Here is a 23,159-nt window from a genome sequence, read left to right as displayed (position 1 = left end):
ACTAAAGAGGATGAACAGCCTTACATTTCTTCAGAAAAATATTTTTTAACAGTTCAACAGTCTCAGTTTTTCCACATTTTGTCAGTCGACTACTCACTGTCATTACGTGTGTGTGTTTCCATTTATTTCCACTCCTGTGTAGTAACGCTGACATCACCACACCACACCAAACTAAAGTGGAAGCTACTGAGGAAGGTAGGTGAAGTTATATCCTGCCTTACAGACCTTTTTACAAAGCTAAATTTTTGGCAGTGCCTTAGCAATATGGTTTGACCAGTATGTTTTAAGATAAGACTGATAGGGAGTCTTTTGTAGTGAAGCTGCTGACTGACAATATTTTGCACAAGGTTCAATATCTTTTTGAAAAAGAAGAAGCAGATATACTTTAATTTCCCTCAGGGATTAATAATTTTTTTCCCTCTGTTGTCATACACACACACACACACACACACACACACACACACAAACAGGACCTATACAAGCATTAGATGAAGCGATGTGAGGGGGCTGCCCACTGACAGTTGGGGGTTCGGTGCTTAGCTGAAGGGAGCCTCTAGCCTGGTTCCAGACCACAGACCCCGCCCACTCAACTGAGTAGGCTTGCATCTCTGGTCTGGCATACTTCAATGAATTTGCAATTTATCTCGTCCAAACGATGGACGGACCAATGAACGCCGGGGGTGGGGGCGGGTCTAGCGATTAGCCAATCAGCGCCACGCTGATGTCAAGCTGTACACCGGTGGGTAACTGGCAACAACAATGGCGACCGCTACAGATCCTACAGACCACATTACCGATGCTATCGAGGTATTTCGCCACTACTTGCATTAATGGAGGACCAAATTAAGGAAGCTGCTAAACTGGATTTAATGGCGATGCAGCTGGGCGTGCACAATGACGGAGACATTTTAAACGGGCAATGCTCGCTTGTTGATCTCTACTGATTGGTTAGGGAAAAAATCAAATTCCCTCCCCTTTGTAAATCGCCTTCAATGGAAGCCATGTCAGACTGAAGGTTCTGGGAGCTTCAGTCTGACACTCAGGCTAGGGAGCCTCAGCAGTGCCCAGGGGACACACTGGCACCTCTCCAGCTATCAGTCCCAGTAAAGACTTGAGCCGGTGACCCTCCAGTTCCCAACCAAAGTCCCTATGGACTGAGCTACTGCCACCACAATAACAATTCATTGTTTTTGTCTGGTCAGGGTGGTACATGAAATAGGCTGCTCACGATTTAAACTTGGAATCTCTTGGTCTTTGAGCCGGTTCTGGCCCGCCAGAACCCCAGTTTACCCCTACTTTATTCATTTGCAAATATCGTACACCTGTCTAGCACAAATTTGCATTTTAAATTCTACGTTATATTTTATGTCCAAGATTCTCTCATTTTTTTGCCTGATATCTAAGATTTTCATTGCCAATGACTGCTTCTCTGTAACCGTTTTGCATATGGCAATAAATAAATAACATGAAACTTCTGCCATTCTGTACTTACTCACAGAAAACATAATTCAACATTTTTTCACAGGTTGAACAGCACTTCTAATGACAAGTAAACTGAGCTTCATATGCAAAATTTGGAGGCGTAGCCATTTAATATGTGATAGTGAGGTTTTTTTAATATAATTTATTATAACAGGGCACCCTTACACTGTGAAATCACACTTAAATACACATTTAATTCTGGAAAATACCATCTGGACTCACATATTTCAGTTTCTACAAAAAAATCAATAGATCATACAGGCTTATTTTTTAGCATATTATAATACATTTCATGTTCTAGCCGTTTCCTGTAACAGGTAAAGAAAGTGGTGTATTGTATGCTCAAGAAAAGAGACAAAACAGCTTTAAAGCCGTCCCCTGGTCGAGTTTAATACGACACCGATAAGAACATGGTCTGAAATGATAAAGGTATGTCCACTATGTCTATATTTAAACCCAAAGGAGCTTCGGCTCGTGCGAATCCCAGGCTAAGGTTCCTGCAATGCTGTTTGTCTGCAGTCACCAGTATCTGCAAACCTGGAAAAGATGAGGAAATAATGATAGACAGACCTAATAAAATACACCACTGCCAAGAAAGAGGAATTTTTGGGCAGTCAGTTAGCTTGGAATGTGTACCCTGTGGAAGGTAATACCTCTGGTTTTGGACCAGTACGCAGGGAATTTTCTGAACAATATGTAACCAAGGATGAGAACAACAAAACACTCGGACACTAGAAACGGTTTCTGCTTTTGTATTTCAAGTCAAAAAGAAGTGCAAGTTACAAGTTTAATAAACAAAAGCCTTGATAAAACATAAGATTGTTAAAACCCTGAGAGACAAGCACCAGCGGTAACAGAAATAAACATTCATTTTGGTTTCTGCTTTATCTTTTGGTACCAATCAGGAACTTCCTTATTGGTCTGCAAATGAAAGAAACAGAGAGAAAAATGATTGTTAGAAAGTATTAGACGCACGCCAGCAGAAGCTCTTCTTTGGATTGTTAACATATTCTCATCTATTTAACTTCCTCATGATTCAAAGATTAATACTACCGCATATCTTTGCTCAGCTGTCTGCAATGACACGTTTAAATGAAACTAAACAACAAAAATACAATTAATCATTTCCTGTCAACCTCTAGATCTCCTTTGTCTGAGCTTGAGTCCAGGCAGGTTAAGTTGGTGTGACTCATACAAGCGTGTTGCAAAGCCAGACACTTACAAACACAGTAGGTTTGGGTTTGTTTGGTGACTCTTCTTCTGTGGCCCTGTTGATACATTTGGACTGGTGTTTTCCTGCGCCAGTGGCCCTGACGGCAGTTTTATCTGTTTCCAACAGGTTTAGCGCGTCTCCCTGTCTGGAGCGCATGCTGATCAGGACCTGCTTCATCACCGCTAACTCCTGGAGAATCACACGGGTCATGAAAATAGGGATGTGAAAACAAGGGTAAAATAATAAACAGGAATTTTTATGAGAAATAACGGGGAGTGTAGTGTCCAAAAGGCCAAAAATCTCAACTGAATCATCCGTCTTTTAAACAGAAATTCAAACAGTGGTGAAATAAACCATCATATAATAATAAATATTTTGTATGATTGAAATAACTCAATACAAACATGTGTCTTTTAAGGTAATATCTTTTCAAAATCCTGTGAAACATTTACTTTAAAATGTACATTTCAGGAATTTTTATTGCTGCTTTCCGATGACACGTTTGTCTGCTTGAACTCCAACTATGGGACGACTTGCAATAATAAGCTCAACAAGCTCAAGGGTCTGCAGGGGTGGCAGCAGGGCAGAGGGGAGGACTCTGGGCCATTTCACGGTTCTATTTATCACCCCTGAGGACATGAGCCCTGGCATGTCACACACACACGAGCACGAGCACACACACATACACAGGAACGCTCACGCACACTGGTGGCATCCCAAACAGCCAAGCTGAGGAACAGCTGTCTGTGACAGGGCACATACTTCATACAGCAAACGGCTGGCTCGAGGGGAACGCACTCCCACGCGCACGCACACACAAGCACACGCAATCTTGAAGGAAGCGTTGCAACACAGTGCAATAACTCGTCTGGGTATCAAAAGCCTGTTTGCTTTAAAGGATAAAAAGTTAAGCTGCAACAATTAGTTGATGAATGGAAAATTAATCAGTAACTCTTTTGATAATCGATTGATGATTTGTCTTTTTTCAGTGCAAAAATACCAAACACCTACTTTTTCAGCATTCTGAAGAGAATATGTTGCTTTTCCTTGTCTTAAAATATAATCAAATTTTGTTTTGCCCTGATGTCACCATTTTGGGAAATTTTGACGGACTTTTTTTCAAATTTGCTGATGTTTCATAGACCCAACTATGAATTGAAAGATTAATCAATGATGGAGTGGAGAAGAGGCATTACTGGTGTGTTTCCACAGAAGCCACCCCGACATCACCAACTGGTTTGTGGACTCCCATTTTGGAGCCCTGAGTTTGGCCTTTTGGTTATCGCCATCTTAGGTTTTTGGAGTCAGAAGTGACCTCAGGTGACCATATTTGGACGAGAGAGTGGAGCTGTGGAGGAGCGAGGGGCGGATCAAACTGAGAACCAGCAGACACGTAGAATTTAAACAGGTGAGTTTAAAAATTCACCCAAGTGCAGTTGTTATGAAAGGGGAAATTAGCTGTGAGGACCAAACTGTTCTTTGTACCAGGCTGTAAACATGTTTATTTCAGCTGTAAAGTTGGACATTTTAACATGGGGGTCCACGGGAATTGACATGCTCTCAGAGCCAGCCTCAAGTGGCCATTCAAGGAACTGCAGTTTTTGCCATTTTGTGTTGGCTTCATTTTTCAGCCCTGGAGATTGCTGCTTAGTTAGCACCCAGGTTAGCAGTTATAGCATCAGTGGCATTGCTCTGACCTTGCTGCAACATGGAATTTTACTAATAAAGGTTTGGCTGGAATTTCCTGTTGCTCACCATTTTCAAACAGGTTGTCACAGCTACATATAATCGTAGTGGAAAACCTCAGATAGTACCTCTCGATGGTTGAGGAGTCGCTCCAGATCGGCGGCCATGTTGTTTTTCACTTGTTGCAGTGCAGTCCGTTCTTTCCTCAGAGAACTGGGGTTACACCCAAAAACAGGCAGAAAGAGAGCAGATCTGATTAAGACAAAAACATTATTGTACCTGCCACATGTTATGAATTTATTATTCTGTGTCATGTGAAACTTGCTGGACAAGTTAGTCCTGTGAATCACAGTTTGGATGTTGATAACATTCTTTAAAGGTGGAGTCTTTAAAAGTGCCATTCTGGAGTAAGATAATTATTATTTGGACTCAACACCAAAACATGTACACCCCTCCCATCACTGTTCATTCAGAAGCTCCTAAGTCTTCTCTTTATACATCCATTGCCTTTCTGACGTCCTGTGCACGAACATGAATGCCCCCTGTTGCTAACTGGCCTGATCAGTATTGTATGGTTTGGGCCAAGCTGCTTTCTATGTTTTCCATTAACAGATTCAGGGCTGTTCATGAACACTGGATTTTTTCTCAGCGCACACACACAGAGCTGTAAGGAGATATATATTTGCTGAACTTGAGCAAATGTGTATTTGATTAGAATCACAGACTGCACCTTTAAGGCAGGACATTGTAAGATTGTAGAAACAGCGTACTATACTGTATAAAGTAGATGCCTAATGTTAAATAGAAAGAGTTTCATTCAGCTTTAGCGCGGGGTCGAGTAAGGATCAACACAGGATCCAGTTTGAAGGTGTGGTGTACATTAAAATTATATGTTGCCTCATGTGTGTGACTGTGTACTGAAGTATAGCTGAGGGGGTAAAAAATGTTGGACTATAAAGCAATCAGTCTAAATGGCAGCAGTTTGTTTCACTAGCACTGGGAGTATAAATCACTGGTATAAAACCATCAACAGCCAAATAATAAATTAAATACATGAGTCATGCATTTATAAAATATACTAAATAATAAATTGCCTTTTCTCCTTTTCTTTTTTACACGTTTCTTCTATCTCATGAGCTGAACTCTCTGCAGTACTATCCAAGTGTTCTTTCCCGGGGCTGTGAAACATACGAGCAGGAGCTTGTGATGTCGAAAACTTTAAAGAAAATCTTGCAAATCTTGAAACAGTGGCTTGGTAGCTTCACCAATGAGAGCACTGAGAACTCTGGACAAAAGAGTTCAACTTGGGTCTCATAGCCTGAGATTTGCCTCTGCTGAGACACTCTTGTTAGCCGAATTGAGCTGAGTTAATTTTGATTATTGCCCCAAAAAAACCCTGTGAATACAGTTAATACAGAGAGACTGCAAACATAGAGTGAGAATCTGTGTCTCTGCTGTTAAACAGACAGCACTGCCACAGGAAGACTTCAATATCTCTGTCAAATGGGGAGGTTTGAGAGGCTTAAAGGGATTTTAAAGGATTTTTTTTTCGCTCTGCTGCTTGCCCCAGGTGAGCGCTCAGCAAGAGAAAACCTGCTGTCTCTCAGTTTGCATATTTCTCATACGGAGGGGGACAGGGGAGATTTCCAGTTGATCAGCGTCAGGTGTGCTGATGTGAAACACTCACTTATAGACAAACTCATGCAGCTTTGCACGAAGATAAAATGAGGTAGGTTCAAGAGGGACAAATGAAGACAAAGGGAGATAGAGACGCCCAAGGGAAGGGAGGTATGGCTTGCTGCAATGAGTAAATTACAAGGTACGAAATGTAACTAATGAAATTAACAAGGACAGAGCTTGGCAAACAGGACAGAAAGCCTAATCACTTTTAATTAAAAAAAGGTCAGGTGTTTTCTTTTTAGTTCACTTCCTCCTTGTGTACTGTTTGTGAGGGTGTGTTCTGTACATGTACCTGACTTCGTCCTCAAGTGCGGTGAGACGTTCCTTTTGCGTGCTGATCTGTGCATCCCTCTGTCTCACCGTCTCAATCAGGTAGCTATAGGGCTGCTGAGTCTGCTGTAACAGCTGGTTGGCTGCCAACAACTGGGGAAAAACACACATGCGTGCACACTGGGGCAATCATAAAAACGATTACTTCACGTACACAATGTCAGGGTCGACTAAGGTTACTGTTTTCCCTAGACTCAGGTCCTGCATTTCTCCACAATCACGTATAATGCAAAAAGAGCTAAACGTCTGCCCTCCTGATAATTATGCAGGGCTGCCCCCTAACAAAAGAGATTCAGAAATTCAAATCAGCAGTCGAAGACCCCTCAGTCGACTCAGATTCCTGCCAACAGTCTTTTTTTTTTTGGTCAGTATACTTCTGAAGGCATTTTGGTCCCCAGATTAAGCAGAGTAAGTGCTCCTCACTTTCAAGCTGCTTTTTGGTACAGGCAGCTGCAGACACACAGGCAGCTGCAGACACAGAGGCAGCTGCCTGGCAGAGGAGTGGCTTTGCTCAGTCACGCTCCGAGATCACGTTATCTTCCGTCTTCTGCTTAGAAGTGGTGAATTTACAGCTCGCAGCAACTCAATACAACACAATCTCCAGCTTTTGTTTGATATTTAAATTGGCAAAAAAATCTGTAGCACATTTCTGATCTGTCGTTAGTGTAATTATCTTGTTAACTGTATTACATGAATGTCACTGTCACTGATCATCCTGCTGAACCCCTTTCAAATTCTATGTGGGGAACAAAAAAAGAAATGGTTGAATATTCGTATTGAACACCTAAATCTGATTTGAGTAACGTAATTTGGAGTCAGGTATAGCCCTTCAATTTTCAAAAGATTCCAGACGCCTGACTTGCTAGAATCTAGCCTTCTGCGTGGTGATACAGTTGGCGGGTGTAGTTGGCTAAAAGTAAATAGTTCCCACATGAGTCATTGCTGTTGAGTTTTATAAATTCATTTTGGGCGCTCCACAAGCTGAATGCCACTTAGTCTCATTATATTCGAGAGAAGGCAGACTGTGATATCTCCAACACTCGGCAGCTCACACCAAAACAATCTAGACTGATAAACAATACTACAGGTAAAAGGAAAAATATGTTCTTTTGATTTGAGGCTGAACTGTCCCTTTAAGGAATATTTCCGCTTTGCAACTGTCTTCACGTGTTGGTTATTATTATAAAACAGAGCAATTCTATCTGATATTTATGAATCACTCTTTCACAACAACCACAGCCAAGACTTCCTTATCTGTGACGGCAGCCTAGAGAGCCCATAAATGTGAGTATTTATGAAGGTGTATCTAAGTTGTAGCATTTTTATTAAAAGTAGCAGTATTACGACATAAAGTGGAAACGGAGTGCAAAAATTCATAATCTTGAAAACGTCTTTCTTGAAATTATGGTCAGAAAAATTCCTTTATGGTGTTTTGATGCACTCTTATATAAGAGTTTCAATATACTGTGTGTATTATTGTATTACTTACTAGTCAGTATCGTGCTTAAAATCTGCGAAACAATAGATAAAGTTAGGTTGTTACTCATTAAGCCACTTTTACAGCCAGTCAGTAGCGAGTAGAACTGGGTGGGAGGGGAAGGACAATAGTCACTTAGTCAGGACATCTGTGTGGGTGGTTAAGTGGTTAACACCCTTTCTCGTGAATAAAAAGTATAATTTTTCACCCTTTCCTTTCATGCTCGATGAATTATGAGGCATTCCAGACAAGTGCCAGTCAGTCACACCTGACAGTTGAATGGCTCGGCTTATTTAGTCTCAAACCTGCCCAGCCTCTTGAGTCCAGCTTGCACAATCTCCCCTCTCATTGAGATTAACATAAGGAGTAAGAAAAAAGTGAGCACACTGGCTGCCAGAGCTGTCGTTCTCAACATTTTAAACCCTATTGGATGATTTTTTCAGCATCAGTGCACGAGTAGTAGACATGTGACTATATACAAATACACCCCGAATGAAAGCCTGAGTGTTGCACACACATGCACATGGAGTGCCAAACACAACAAAAGCCTCAATGATTGGTGTGGTGACTTGTTGGGAGAGTGAAGAGCATGGCCGTCATGGTTTTTTGGCACTGTTTCCCCGCTGTGTCAACAAGCGTGACAGGTACTAAGACAAACGTCTTCTTCTTCACATACAAAGTCTGCGGTGTCTGCTGTCTGCTTTCAAACAACCTGTCATTTTACTGGCACGCCATTAAAAGCAGATTTAAAGAATTGGCAGGACCATTGTTACACTTGAACCCAAGTTTGAAAAAGAAAAGGCAGAGGATACTCTCGTTACGGAATCCTGAAGTGCATTTGATGATACATGTGACCGACCTCACAAGCTGCTACATTCTTTTTTTGTTCACGTTGCAGAGTCAGTCTTTAAGAGAGTGATTAGATGTGCTCTCGCCATTGACTTTCACAGCTGAGTGTCGTGCGATGGTGTGAGGAGGTAAATGGAGGATGATGAGAGAGGAGCCGCCGATCTTGGCTCTGTGATAATGACTGTTATGTCATCACAGAGATGTAGAAACAAGCTGAAATAAATCATATGGCTTTGATAGAGGCTATGGAACAACTATAATCTGAGCCGCTGTAGGAGATTTGTGATAGGGGGAAAACAAGTGTTGCAGGTACGGACTTGCAGCACTTTTCAATTTGGTTTATAGGCATTCAATTAAATGTTAACCCATTAATGACGGTCCCAGGGCAGACACACACCAGAATTTTCTCTCTCTGTGTGTGTGTGTGTGTGTGTGTGTGTGTGTGTGTGTGTGTGTGTGTGTGTGTGTGTTTACCTCCTCAGATATCTGTCCTGTCTGTGATTTGTGTCTGTCCAGCTCTCTCCTCAGTGACGTGTTCTGCCTCTCGAGCTGCAGCACCCTGCGAGCCAGGTGAACGCTGCACAGCACACAAACAGTTTTGGAAATTCCAAAACATGACAACACCAGCAAGTCTACACTAGTGTGTACTTCCAGAGTTGTTTACCGTACAGTGGATGCAACCGCAACAGTTGGGATCAATTTGAGTTTTTGGCTGCAACATGGATGCTTCAAATCAAAGATGAAGTGTGGAGTAAAATGCGAGTGTATTTCATGTGTCATTTTTAGGAACAAAAACAAGCACACAGACACTACAACCAAATGATTATTGGCAGAAATCCAAGATCTGCCTGACCATGCTCGTTTCTTAATACATACAGTGTATTTAGGAAAAGGCATGTGTCCTATCCTTTGATGTGAAGTGTATCATGTGTTGTACCTCTGTTTTAATCGCCTCTTGGCTGTTGTGGGAACGTTGGCACCGTAGCCATATGAGAACAGAACTCTCTCTGCCTCCTCTTCATTCTCAACTGGCAACAGACAGAAACACAAATACCATCTATACATCTCCGGGACGGTCATGATGATGATGTGGCAGAGACCAGCCTGTAGTAAAATCCTGTTGTTTCACACAACATCTGTCTGTTTATCTAAACTTCTGTTCCACCCACTGTCACAAGGCCGTCAATTACAGCTCCAAAATAACAATTACACATTTTCAAATTACTGTTCCCTTCATCTTAATCCAGTATGACACTATCTCTTAATATAATTTCATACATTCTCTGACGCCAGACCAAGGCATTTGAAGGAGCAAGTGCGTACTTGTTTGTGCTTCTATCTTTCTGACCTCACAGTAATGTGTGTAATGTAATGAGTACGGTTTTTACTTTCGGCAGCCTGCATGGTGACTTGGTCCAACTCTTGCTCGAGCTTTTCGTACGTCTCCAGGCGAGACGCCTGCTCGGCATTCTGAGCTCGCAGCTCCGCCAGCCGCTTCTCTGATGACGTCTGTAGCCTGTAAAACTCCTGGGTCAGGAGCTGTGTGACGGGAGGAGAGGAGGGAGGGTAAAGGAGGGGAGATTTGGGAGATAGAGAGCAAACAACGGTAATTTCAGCGTTCTTTTAATTGTACAGGATGATGTCTCTGAGGAATAAAGATAATATAAATGTCAGTGTATTGAAATTATAGATAATGGATTCAAATCTTTTTCTCTTCTATTCAATACATTATTACATTACAGTATTTGCCAGCTGGAATTAAATAAAAATGTTCTCAATTTTCCAGGCAATTTGTATGATTAAAATGTTTTCATTTCATTCACACTGAAACTCAATAAAACTGCCCTGCTTCCATTGTAAATATGAACATTTACATTGTACATTTATGTGTACATTTACCAAGAATTATTATTATACATGTTTCTATGTACGGTGTGTTGTTGTTGTTTCCACTTTGGAAAAAATGTTTTTAGTAATGCTTCTAAGTGCTGTTCTCTGGGATTTTTGTGTCATAGTGCGCCTTTGAGTCCTTGTGCTTTTAAATTCCTAATAAAAATCAAATCCAAGCATGAACAAAAACATTCACAGAGACAGAGAGAAGTGAAAGGGGAAAAAAAGGAGAGGAAAAAAATCTAAATGAAAGGACTTCTCTTCCAAAACCAGCTTTAAACCTCACTATTATACAGAACTGGAACAAAATCAAAGCTAAATAACAAACTCCAATGTCAAAACCTAAACTAGCTCTTCATTCACTGACTGTAAAAAGAGAAAAGATCCTCATCCTTCCTTCTTCCCCTTTATGATCATGTGCAATGCATGGTCTCATCGTGCGTGTCCCTCTGGCAAGAAGGACAGGGTTAAACACAGGTGAAGAGGTGGACCTTGGCTAAGTGCATCCAGACATCAAGAACAATCTGCACTCAATTAACTTCTTGTATAAATGGGTGTGCTACAGTGAACAGAGATAAGAACTGAGCCACTGGACCAACGCACAAAGACGGGATAGACATATTCCTGAGAGTGGAACATTAATCTGAAAGTACAGTGGATGGACTCCTCCCTAAATGAACAGAACAGGGATTTAATGATTTACGCATCGGTTGTGCATTTTTGGTCGAATCATTTATATGATGTTTGCACCAAGTAAGAACATTATTTCTGTTTTTCCTTGCTTTCACAATGTTAATGAAGAGTAATGAGACTTTTAAGAAACGCTCATGGAAATTACTGTTCTTAGACTGCCTTTTCCTAGTTATGTTTCTATTCTTAGATTTTATGCCTCTTTTATTTAAATTTATTTAAGAGAAAAGACAAAAAATGAAAGAATTAAATGATTATACCATCTAAATCTTTCATTTTTTCCTTCTCTCTTTTTAATTTGCTTATTTTTTTTATACTGTTCCCATCCCATAATACAATCCTACATCTCTTCTATTATCTATTTTATATCTGTGAATATACATTAATGTATTTTTTTTTCTTTCATGTTTTTTTTTCAAGTGGAAACAATTTTTTTTAGCTCAATAAAAATATTTTAAATAATTATCTTTAAATCTGTGCACAGTTATATTTATTAGCGCTTAAAAAGTCAGCTAAAAATATTGAATTTTAATGAGCAAAGAGGGACTACTGAATCTAAAATGGCTGAGGCACACTTACACAGTGTTTGCTTATTATTTAATATCTATTTAAGTTTCAAATTAAGGAGTAAATGTTATCTGGCTGAAATCATGACAGGGAAAGGCACGCAGAAGTTAAGAGTGTGCTACTGGGTATACTGCTGTCATGCAACAAGTAAAACATCTTCTACTGTTTAGAATACCTCCAGTTTCTTCTGCTGTTTCTCACACTCCACCTGGCACTGCGCCAGGGCCTTAGCCGTCTCGTCCTTGACCATCTGAGCGCGCTCAGCTTCGAAGGAGTGCAGCTTGGCCTGGTTGGACAGTTCTGATACCCGGCTATCAGTACCCAGCTGGAGCTGACGAAACCTGCATAGATGGAGACACACAGGTAGATTATAGGTGTGTTGTGGGGTAATGTGTTTTGGCGCTGACAGATAGAGAAGGTAAACTCAGCTCTGGGCTCCCTGGTTGAGCTCAGGCATGCCTGGTGGTTTCAAACAAGTGTTGCAACATCTTCCCCCATATAGATACAAAGACATTTAGTGAGAATTTGCAGGATAACATGTTTATTTGGAAATTGGCAAGGAAGTGACTATTTAGCGTGCCTTGCGCAATTAACGATTTTTATGTTGAGGTTTTGTGTTCAAAGTGTTGTGTGGTACCTGACAGCGCTACGCCGAGTCACCGGGCAGGAAGGCAGGTCTTAAATCATTTAGTTGCAGAAGAGTATTTCTCAATGACGCTCGCAGCAATATTTGGCCTTGTTTGATCCTTCATTATTGGAGTTGGCAGCAGGGGAAACATGTTTTAACTTTAGTGTTTAGTAAGCAGGGAGAAGAAAGACAGCAGTTTCAGTTTTCAGATGAGACAATTTTGCATCGAGTCGAAGCCTTGTAACATTTATGTGTGCAGATGGGAAAGCTTGTGCACAACAGAGATAACATTGATCCAACCTTCTAATGTCAATCCCAAAATTGCAAAAGCACAAGATGATGCATGGTGCAAAAGATCGATCTTTTAAGTTGTTCATAAGGCAGCAAAACATTTGTTAATTCCACCTTTTTCATTTTAAATTGAGTGTCACTGGGTTTCAGACTATAGTTTGGATGAAAACAGCTTTTCAAGGACATCACTTTATGCTCTGGGAAATTATGATGGGCCTTTTCATTATTTTCAGATCTTTCATAGACACAGCAATTAAATGATTAATCGAAAAAATAATCAATGGAATGACAGAAGGTGAAAACAATCATTTGCTGCAGCCCTAAAGTAAAAAAACAAAGACAGGCAACGGTTTTTGAGTCCAGTGCTCTTCCTCAGGCAGCTTCCAAGCACCAACACACAGACTCTATTAAACCACGGAGGTTGGTTGGATAATATTAATAACTCTCGATTACAGCTGACCTGATAGGATTTCATCATCCATAGAGCGCAGGCCTGAGCTGTGTGCTCACGGTGACAGACGTGTACACATGGCCGACATTTCAGGCCTTCTTTTATTAATGGCGGCTGCAATCTAGATGCAAAGAGGAAAAATGTTTTTTAAAAATTTAAACTCACTTCACCACAGGGGTGTAGTGAGCCTTTCTTTCTACTTTTAAATGGCAATTTTAATGGCAATATTTACAGCTGCAGTAGGTGAGAGCACCTGACTCTGGGGCTCCCTGAGGCAAATTTCATCACGACATGTTTACGTCTGCTCGAGAGGTGAAAATGGAAAACTGTACTCAATACGTTGTCTGTGTGTCCGACAAGTTGATCGCGGTAACTGGCCTGTTAGCCAGCATTCTGAAATAGAGCGCTGAGATTCAAGCCGGCCTTCTATGCTACAATCATCTGACGCCATTTCAAGCTTGTCCGCCTCATTCTTTGCCCCAAAAATAGGGGCATGCGTGGGGTTAGGGGTTAAGGGCTTGTGGCTAGCATCTGTCGTTGCTGGCTTGCGATGCGACGCAGAGAGGGAATGTGATCGCGGCACAGAAAGAGAGAGAGCGCAAGAGAGAGTGAAGTGTGTGTGTGTGTGTGTGTGTGTGTGTATGGAAAGACCAACAGCTGGTGGTTTGGATCTAGAGAAATGACTGGTATGTAGTAGTAACCCAGAACAGGGACACCACTACTACTGCTGCTGCTGCTGCTGCTGCTGTGTGCGTGCTTCTCTCTCTGTCTGCCTGGTACAGATAAAATATTGTAAAATAGAGTTTAAATTAAATAATGCTCCTAACTACTGAAATATGAAGAAAATAAGACATGTTGTGGAGACCAGTGTCAGAAATTAGCAAGGGCCACGGGCCATTTGGCCCGCAATTTATCCAAGAATGCCCCCAAAAGCCATGTTCCGGGGGCCAAAATTGCCCCCAGGTTTTCGAAACAACTATATATATTTATATTTTTAACAGTATTACAATCTGACATTAAAGTATAATTTTATTTTCATTAAATTAATTTACCGTCACGTCTACAACTCATTTTCCAGACATAATCAACGAGATTGCACTGATTACGTGAGAATAATCTGACAGAGAAGGGGAGGGGGCTTTGCTGTACCATAAGTATAAACTAACCATTTCTTGGGTGATCTGTGTCTACACAATGACAAATGAATGAAAAATTAAGGTAGAATGAATGTTAAATTTTAAATTAACTTACTTCCAGGATTGCATCTAAGGAATTTATAGTAATTTGGCCTTTTTAACAGTAAAAGTAACTGTAATGTGGTGAAACATTAGTACTGCTATCAGTACATTAATGGTTAAATTAACACATTTAAACTGGTTGAATTATAGGAAATCTGAGTGATATTTTGCAACCATAACTTTATGTAACCCATTATTTATTTCATTTATAGTGGTTTCTACTGAAGAGTGAAGACACTATCTTAGTTGGTTTTGCTTTTCATGTACTTATTGTTAGAACATAATTACAATTTTTTGATGGCCCCCGAACATTTCGAAAATGCCCCCATTTTTTAGACCGTGGGGGCCAAAATTGCCCCCAAAATATTTTGTTAATTTCATACCCTGGTGGAGACATATTTTTCTACATAATTCCTTTCAGTGCTTAGAACAAATCTCCAAAATGTGTGTGACTAGAAAAATCAAATGCAAATACACATCATCAGGAATATAGCATGAAAACAGGACACGCTGTTTGAAAGGCTGACGGAAGGGGGACTTAAAATGTGTGTGTGCGTGCGTGTGTGTGTGTGTGTGTGTGTGTGTGTGTGTGTGTGTGTGTGTAGCAGGGCTCACAATGTGTCTGTTGCAATTTCCATGCAAGATTTGAAACTTCCTGCAAGGCCATGACCCAGAGGCACCTTCTGAGGCTATACTGAGACGGGCATTGTTGCCTGCGGCGGAGACGCTGACCAGCAACTTGGATATGAATCACTGCGAGGATGTTTGGAAATGGGAAATGACTAAAAAGCAGCATTAAATACAAACAAAAACGGAAATAAAAACAAAACAAAAAGGCATTAGCTTTGCCAAGAGCAAGATAAAAGAAGTCTAAAGAAACTATTTAAAATGATCCTCCACAGTTTAAGGAGATTTCCTCAGCCTCTAAATAGTCTTCAGTACCGTACAGTACCTTGTCTCTCTCTTTGTATTTAACCCGCGTTGTAAGTATTTCACTCCCGAGAGGCAGGCAGCTAGGCCAGTGACACCAGATGCTATGAAACTGACCTCTAGTGACCTCTGACCTCCTTGTAACCTCCTGACCCCAGAGTTACAGCAAAGCATTCATGTGATCTTCAGTAAGAGACAGGGAACCACAGCCGACAAAGGCCTGCCTCTCCCACAACATGCGCTAATGACAGACTGCCGCTGGCTCACGCATGAGCATCAGAGCAACAACAAGCTCCCAACTTTCAGGGAAATACAGCAGAACGCAAACTGAAGATGAGTTTATAACAAATCATAGCTTGGCTTTGGCAACTCCCAATCACAACTAGCTCACAATACAAAGAGGTGGCGTGATGTGGTTCACAACCTCATATTTCAAATTCACACCATGTTGCTTGACAACAAAAAAACTGTACTAACTTGTCCGAGCTTTCTTAACAGTTTAACAGTCACCCTCGGGTGAAGTTCCTTAACCTTTCCTGATAAACAGTTTAATTAGAGAGCATCCAGGAAGTGACCTACATTTATAGGCAGCACTTGGAGTTGTGTTTTAACTCCTAAAAGGTCAGTGGAGCTGTGGAACATGGCGATGGTTGCAAAAATGCCAAATCAGGTCTTAATTATTTATTCACCAAAGTATCTAAAAGCAACGAGTGCAGGTGGCTGCTGAGGATTTAAGAGATAGTGAAAACTGAGACGTTCAACCAGACAATTATGTGAAGTGAAAATATTTTACATAAAAAATGCATGTATATTTGTCAAAAGGCAGCTTTTACAGTATATTTTTTTACTGTCTCCTGCTCATTAAAGGGTTAGTTCACCCAAATAACGATACAAGAGACTATGCAGATGGGTTTTAATATTATTTATACAGGCTTTCATGTGTTTGTTTTTGGTCATTGCATTTTGAATTTGAATTTTATTAGCACACAAGATGTGATTAAAAACAAGTATATGAAAATAAAAATGGCAGGGACTGTGCAGGAGAGCTGAGAAATCATCAATGAAACAGACACATACACATAAGACATAAACATAACTAATACATTAACTATGGCACAGGTGTTTTTTCATATTACATTTAAATGAGAGTAATGATGGACAGGTTTTAATGAAGTGAGGGCTGTTGTTCCAGAGTAATTGTCCGCTGTATTTCAAAGCATACTGTGCAAGTGTTGTGCAGCAACAGTGAAGATCAATATCATCTGCTCGTCTTATTGGATATGAACAGACATCAGAGTTTGTTGGGAGAAAGTTGTGAAATACTGTGCTTTTGAAACATACAGTTACACACAAAAATTATTTGTTTGATAAATGTTAATGTTAAAAATTGTCATTGTCCCAAGATAAAGACGCTGAATGGAATTTCCTTTATGATAACCAAATGCAATTAATCTGTAAAGCTTTTTACCACTGGAGATGAGTGAGGAAATGTTTTTGTTGTCATTGCTGTCTTTAAAATTTACTGTCTGAGTTGTCGTCATAAAAGAAAAATAAAGAATAAAAATGAAACCTAAAGTAACTGTCAATGTTCAGTGTATACGAACGCTGGAGGGACTTCAGTATCAAATCTTTATGTGTTTAATGAATCGTAAAACTTACTGTTCCAGCAGTTGGTCATATCTGGACTGAGTGTCTCTCTCCGCAGCAACGGCTCTGTCCTTCTCCAGCACTGCATTGTCTCTTGCCTCACGCAAGTTCCTGGACAAAAACACACACACACACACACACACACACACACACACACACACACACAATACACAGTACAAAGGAATCAGCATGTTCTGTTATGATGTACATAATTTTAAAAAAATTATTTTTTAAGTATTTCCTTTTATTTTGATGCTACTATGAAGTATGTGTGGTGATAGCTCTTCCTCTTCAGTTGCTGATTGTATGCTGTACACATGCAGTTGAGTGAGAATCAATGTAATGAGATAATTACTTCTGCTTTTATACACACAAAACAAAAAACAACTGATACCTGTTTTCCCTCTCGTACATCTCCCTGGACGTTCTCTGCAGGTTGTCTATCTCCTGACTAGTTTTCAGCCTGATGTTCTCCAGCTCCTCTCTCAGCTTGGTCTCATACTCTGACTTATAGTGGTCTCTGTAGTGGGAAGAAGACGAAACAAAAACATGAATGCAGTTCCAGAAACATCATTTTCCCGAGACGTTTTCTTCCTGTGGGTCAGATCAGAGGTGAAATGGACTAGATCATAATGTGGCTGATAAATGAAACCATCAGCGTCAGTGTTTTAGCACAATTTAGGTCTCTCATGGTGTAAAACAGCTGAGTCTAACCTGGATGCTACATATTTTTCGTAGGCGTTCTCCCTCGCCTTCTTAGTGTCTTCTAATTGCACCTGCACAACAGAATCAAGAAGGGACAGCACGTTAGAAGACTCCTTCACATTACTGAATGCCTGTTGTACTTAATGAGCCTCCTAGCTGATCAATATGGACCTGCAGCCTCTCCAGGCGGTCTTCCCCATGTGCACAGCGCACACTAAGCTCCATGTTCTGCCTGTGTAGGTACTCCTTGTCCTTCTGCAGGAGGGTGAGTGACTGCTGCAATGTCGCCACCTGGAGGGCAAGGAGAGAAAAACAAACAACTATTGCAGAACACTATACACTAGGAAAGATTCCAGCGAGTGTTACGAAGGAAAAAATGTATTTGTGTGTGTGTGTGTGTGTGTGTGTGTGTGTGTGTGTGTGTGTGTGTGTAGCACCTCTTTGCTGAGTGAGTCTCTTTCTCTGGTAACTGAAGTGTGAGTCAAGTCTAGTGTCTCAAATCTTCTCTTTAACTCCTTCAGATCTGACTCAAAGTTGTCACGCTCACTGAAAACCCAAGTGTTAAAGGTTAACATACATTTCATTTGCGATTTAAATATCCAGACTTTAAATATAGCAGGAAACTAGATGAGACTAAAGGTGTTCTGGAGCTTTGCTTTCATGGAGGAAAAAGAATCAGTCCCAACAAATGATAACCAGTATCAATTTGTGAGGCGATGCTCCCTTAAAACATCAAATAATAATTAATTAAGGATGCACACAACGTTCAGAAATGTCTGCACAAACTGACTCGTGATTCTCCTTCATAAACCAAACACAAACACTTATGGCTGTTAGTATTATTTCAAGCGCTACCTCCGGTCTTCAAAAACTGCAGCCTTCAGGAGGAGTCAAAGGTAAACGGCTGACCCCTCATCATCAATAAACAGGTCTACAGAGGAGTCACCTCTTCTGTTCTGTCACATAAACACACACCGTTTGATGACAGGGTAGTTGTCTCTGCGATAGTCCCCTTCTTGGATTTGCTGTTTGGTGTCGGCCAGCTCGAGGGTCAGTCTCTGGCTCCTCAACTCCAGCTCTGTACGTAGCCGCCGCTCCTCCTCGTAGCTCTGTGGATACAAACACAGAGCAGACAACATTGAGGTCACATGGGGTATCCATATTGAGACATATACCATGCAATAGGCAGGATTTTATTTTTGTCAGACTGGAATTCAGCAAGAATCTCTGTAGAGAAAATACCTATAAGCATCTTGCTCCATGCTGTCTGAGCAGTGTCACACAGTTCATGCAGATTCTCTAATAGCAAAGTCATGCAGTGAATATCACATACTGTTCTTGGAGCCATCTTGAGCTGATGAGTAATTTACCTGCTGGATGTATAAAAACTGCAACAACAAGGCTGAGCACCTGTTCAGTAACAATGTCTTGATACCCCGTGCATACCCCTGTCTCAAAGGGACTCATTCATTGTCATGTTATTTTTTATGCCAAATCCTTACCCTGCCTTCAGCATGTTGCATCGTTATCTCATCAACGTGTCATTTATGCCTACAGGGCGACTGCTGACAAGATCAGCTGTATGGCGTATTTTTTTTTTTTTGTGAACCACTCCACTCTTATTCTCAACACTGCAGGCTGTGAAAATTACCATGTTGAGGACTCTGCCGTGTGTAGCAGATGCAGAACAGGTTTCAGGTGGCTTAGATTGTCACTTAGTTTTAAAGGTAACTGAACCTCTTGACCCTCTCTGCATTCTTCACGTCTACACTTTTTAAATATGTGACTCAAAGCTTGGGGGGAGTGAGTGTTTGTTGAAAGCGTGTTTGCTCTTGAGGGTTTAAAGGCAGAAAAACAAAGGCAAAAATGCCGCCAATTGGTATTCTGGACTTATCTAATGTGTGTGCTCACAAACACGTGTAAGGTTATGAGCAGCCTTGTTGATATGCTGCACAAACAGGGATGTTTATTTGAACTTTCCACAGCACACAGTCTACGATTTGAACAGGAATGAAAGAAAAATAAACAAAAAACGGTTGTAAAACACGAAGAATACAATAATGCATCAGTGAGATAAAATGCTAGAGTATCCTCAAACATATCATGTGAACTCCTACAGAAAGATGAGAGAATGCAATACAGAGGTGTAGCACAAACTTGTCTATGTGTGCCGTACCTCCATCAAAGCCTTCATCTGGGTCCTGTGTGTATCCAGGTCTTCAGTCAAACAGCCTCTCTTCACACTGAGCTCAGCCAGCTGAGCCCGCAGAGGAGTCACCACCTCGTAGAAACGCATCTAAAAACACAACATAAAGGAAACAGCCTCATCGTGTACTGCATCATATCTTGTCTCTGTTTACCATCAGGGAGCGCTCCCCCATACTTACAGCTACATATTCCTGTATGGAGATTTTGTCGTCAGGGAGGTCACGGAGCTCCTGGTACCTGTCCTGGGAGATGTCCAGATCCCTGAGAGACCTCCGCAGCTCTCCAGCCTTCTCACACAGCTGCCGGTTGGTCTCCTCTAGCTGCTGCTGCCTGAGCAGGATGGCCTCCATCTCCTGCTTACGTAGAGCCTGCTGCTTCCTAGTGATGACAATCTTTGTTAGCATGGTTTATATTCGTAAATAGGATAGGATTTCAGGCCTGAAATGCGCAAAAAAAATGATATTGTAATTATTTTCGACAGATATTGAGACTGGGATATTGCTTGCAATTTTTAGTGTGAATTGTAATTTTTGCATTTAATTTTTACTGAAAAAAATATAATGATAATGATGGTTTGATTTTTGCTGGGGCCTGTATCAAACAACTTACATCTGGAATATGATTTGTAAGCTGGTGCATCTCTGTAGCACCAGTGCTTTATTTATAACGGTATTAGGAATGCAAGATATTATCAGCATGTCTTTGGTGTCAGCAGATATTGGCTTTAAAATTAACTATCAGATTCAGTCAACATGCTTTTTCCTATTTTGCACAATGAATGAATACTACATATACTGAAAAGTATTGTATTTCATGTCTCCATCTGCTGGTGGGCCATCATGATAAGAGTAAGCATGTATAATTTGATGTTAATTCCACTACAGAAGAGACTTGATGATCACTAAAATAAGGTGGGGAAGAAATGGATACATCAATATTGGAAATAGTTACAGGCCAAATAAGTTATTATATAATGGCATGGCATGGTATGTTGTGACACACCGTCATCAAAACTTGCAGCTGCTGCAGTTTGGATATTGCACTTGGCCATTCTGGATTTCAATAATATTGCCATTAAATATGCAGCCTAGATACAGGTAGAGTTATACTGGTTAAAACTTTTTTTCAAGCTTCCAAGACAAGCTGTAAGACAAACGGTATTGGTAATTAGTTCCATATATTAAAATAGGTCTAAGAGAATTGTTTATTTTTATTGTACAGCTTTATACTGGTGGGGAGCTACCTTACTCACTATTATTAATTTATGGAGAAGGGGTGAGAATAAATAAGCTTTCTCCCACTCCTTTTTGGACATGTAAATCAAATCATTATATGTTGTTTTCAGTTTTCAGGCTTCCTTTAGTAATCTGTTTTCTTATGTTTGTCTGCTACTGTATGAGTATTTTGTTTATTTGCTACTTACATGTTTGAAATGATCTCCTACTAACTAACTAACTATACATATCACTATCTGGGTTTTCATAATTTCTAGATCATCGTAACTGTCATAAAAGCAGGGCAACACATTTTCTCCATATATTGCTCTTTTAATTTGATCAGTAGTTACTTACACACACAGACATTTCAGGCTCTGCCTTTCTCAGCGTGTGTGCTCTTAATTGTTTTTTATGTCAGTAAGATGTGTTTTAAGTGTGTAAAGCTAAGATGACTGTCAAAACACCACAGATGGATAGCTGTAGAAAACTCTTGAGAACAAAATATCTTAAATGAGAATCAGTCTGCAAGTATGAATTCCTCAAAGTGCAAACATGTGTCCTTTTTTGCCCTTTAAGCCTTTTCAAGAGATGCAATCATGACTTCTCTTTTTTAATACTTATATACTGTTAAAACAATCTAAAAATAGATTAGTTTTTCTAAAAAAACTTTCCACACCTGTTCTCCTCTTGAGTGAGTTTCAGCTGGCTGTCCAGTCTCAGGGCCAAAACCTGTTTCTGATGTATAGCATCATTCAGCCTCTCCTCCAGCTCCTCGATCTGACATAAAAAACATACAGATGCATGGAAACAATTAGAGTATTATTACTGCAACAAAGTTACTGCATCTGTCTTTGTCAGATGGGCATAATGTATCTTCAACTTGTGCATCTCATAGTATGAACATAATACAATATATGAGAGGCACAACCTGGAGATGATACACCCACACATGCACATGCACACTATCCATCCTCCCCCCTCCTACCTTGGACATATGATCAGCCTTCATGTTGTCTATGATCAGGTTTTTCTGAGACAGCTCGATCTTCAGCAGCTGGACGTTGTGCAGCAGCTCCTTCCTCTCGATCAGCTGTCGGGTCACCTTCTGGGATCCGTCCCGCTGCTCGTCGGACGAGGAGATGTCCTCGGTGGTGGGCACGGTTGTCTCCAGGCTGATGTCCTCCGACTCCAGGTCCAGGGAGCTGGAGATGTTGGCTGTCCTCGGCCTCAGCTGTTGCTTCTTGGGAGGCATTTTGACTTGTTCTGGGAGCTGTTTTGCTGGGAATACGAGTTAGCCAGTTAAACTGTGGCGGAGATTAGGCGAGATTAGAAAAGTTTGGTAACGGACATCGCGATATGTGACTCTTTAACCGATAACAAATGCCGACTGAGCCCAAGTCAAGCTAGCATACGTGTTGTTAAAAGCCTATTAATGTACTCATGTCTAAGAAAATAAGATTCACACCCCGGAGCTGCCAAGAGCACCCCGTGAGGTGTTATTATTTTGAGGGTCCCGCTCCGAGTCGCTTGCTAACCGCCAACGGCTCCACTTCAACAGTGTAAACGGCGTCGACTACAGCGCCCCCTGTGGTTATTCACCTGCACTACAACCAACGGCCGCTCGTCTGTAATACATTACAACGCACAGACCATGCAGTACCTCCTCCTAAACTTAGGGGTCGCTACAGAATGAATTACTTCTTAATAACGCCGCCAGCTGGTCCCTCTTCTGCCTTCTTCTGCTTTGTTTTCATTGAACAAGCATTAGATGGCCGACCAAAACTAACCGCAGACCTTAAATTAGTTTTACATAAAAGCTATAAAATATCACCATACCTTTTATACATTATTTGTGTATTATTTTCTGGAAAAAAAACTAAATAGAGATTAATATGCACGATTGAAAACAAACACCTGAAACCCGACTACGTGTTTATCGAAACTCTGGGAAAGTTTTGACGGCCCACTTAGTTAGTTTAC

At 40.8% G+C, this 23,159-nt stretch overlaps 1 protein-coding gene across 1 annotated transcript; it reads right to left on the bottom strand.

The window, feature by feature from the left end:
• Positions 1-1,748: 1,748 nt before the first annotated feature.
• pibf1 (progesterone immunomodulatory binding factor 1) lies at positions 1,749-23,081 on the bottom strand. Its single transcript, XM_049599737.1, has 18 exons — positions 22,165-23,081; positions 21,856-21,956; positions 20,142-20,340; positions 19,931-20,050; positions 18,730-18,863; positions 18,192-18,300; positions 17,926-18,045; positions 17,764-17,825; positions 17,444-17,569; positions 17,062-17,160; positions 12,040-12,205; positions 10,106-10,256; positions 9,655-9,745; positions 9,192-9,294; positions 6,354-6,484; positions 4,510-4,594; positions 2,705-2,884; positions 1,749-2,403 (listed from the first exon to the last, which is right to left on the bottom strand). Exons 1-18 carry the CDS (start codon positions 22,429-22,431, stop codon positions 2,350-2,352), a joined length of 2,298 nt encoding a protein of 765 aa, XP_049455694.1. The 5' UTR covers positions 22,432-23,081; the 3' UTR covers positions 1,749-2,349.
• Positions 23,082-23,159: the final 78 nt, after the last annotated feature.

This window comes from Epinephelus fuscoguttatus, linkage group LG16 (genome assembly GCF_011397635.1).
Source record: "Epinephelus fuscoguttatus linkage group LG16, E.fuscoguttatus.final_Chr_v1".
Taxonomy (NCBI): domain Eukaryota; kingdom Metazoa; phylum Chordata; class Actinopteri; order Perciformes; family Serranidae; genus Epinephelus; species Epinephelus fuscoguttatus.
The sequence above is the reverse complement of the archived record's forward strand: the minus strand, read 5'-3'. Positions and strand labels throughout refer to the sequence as shown.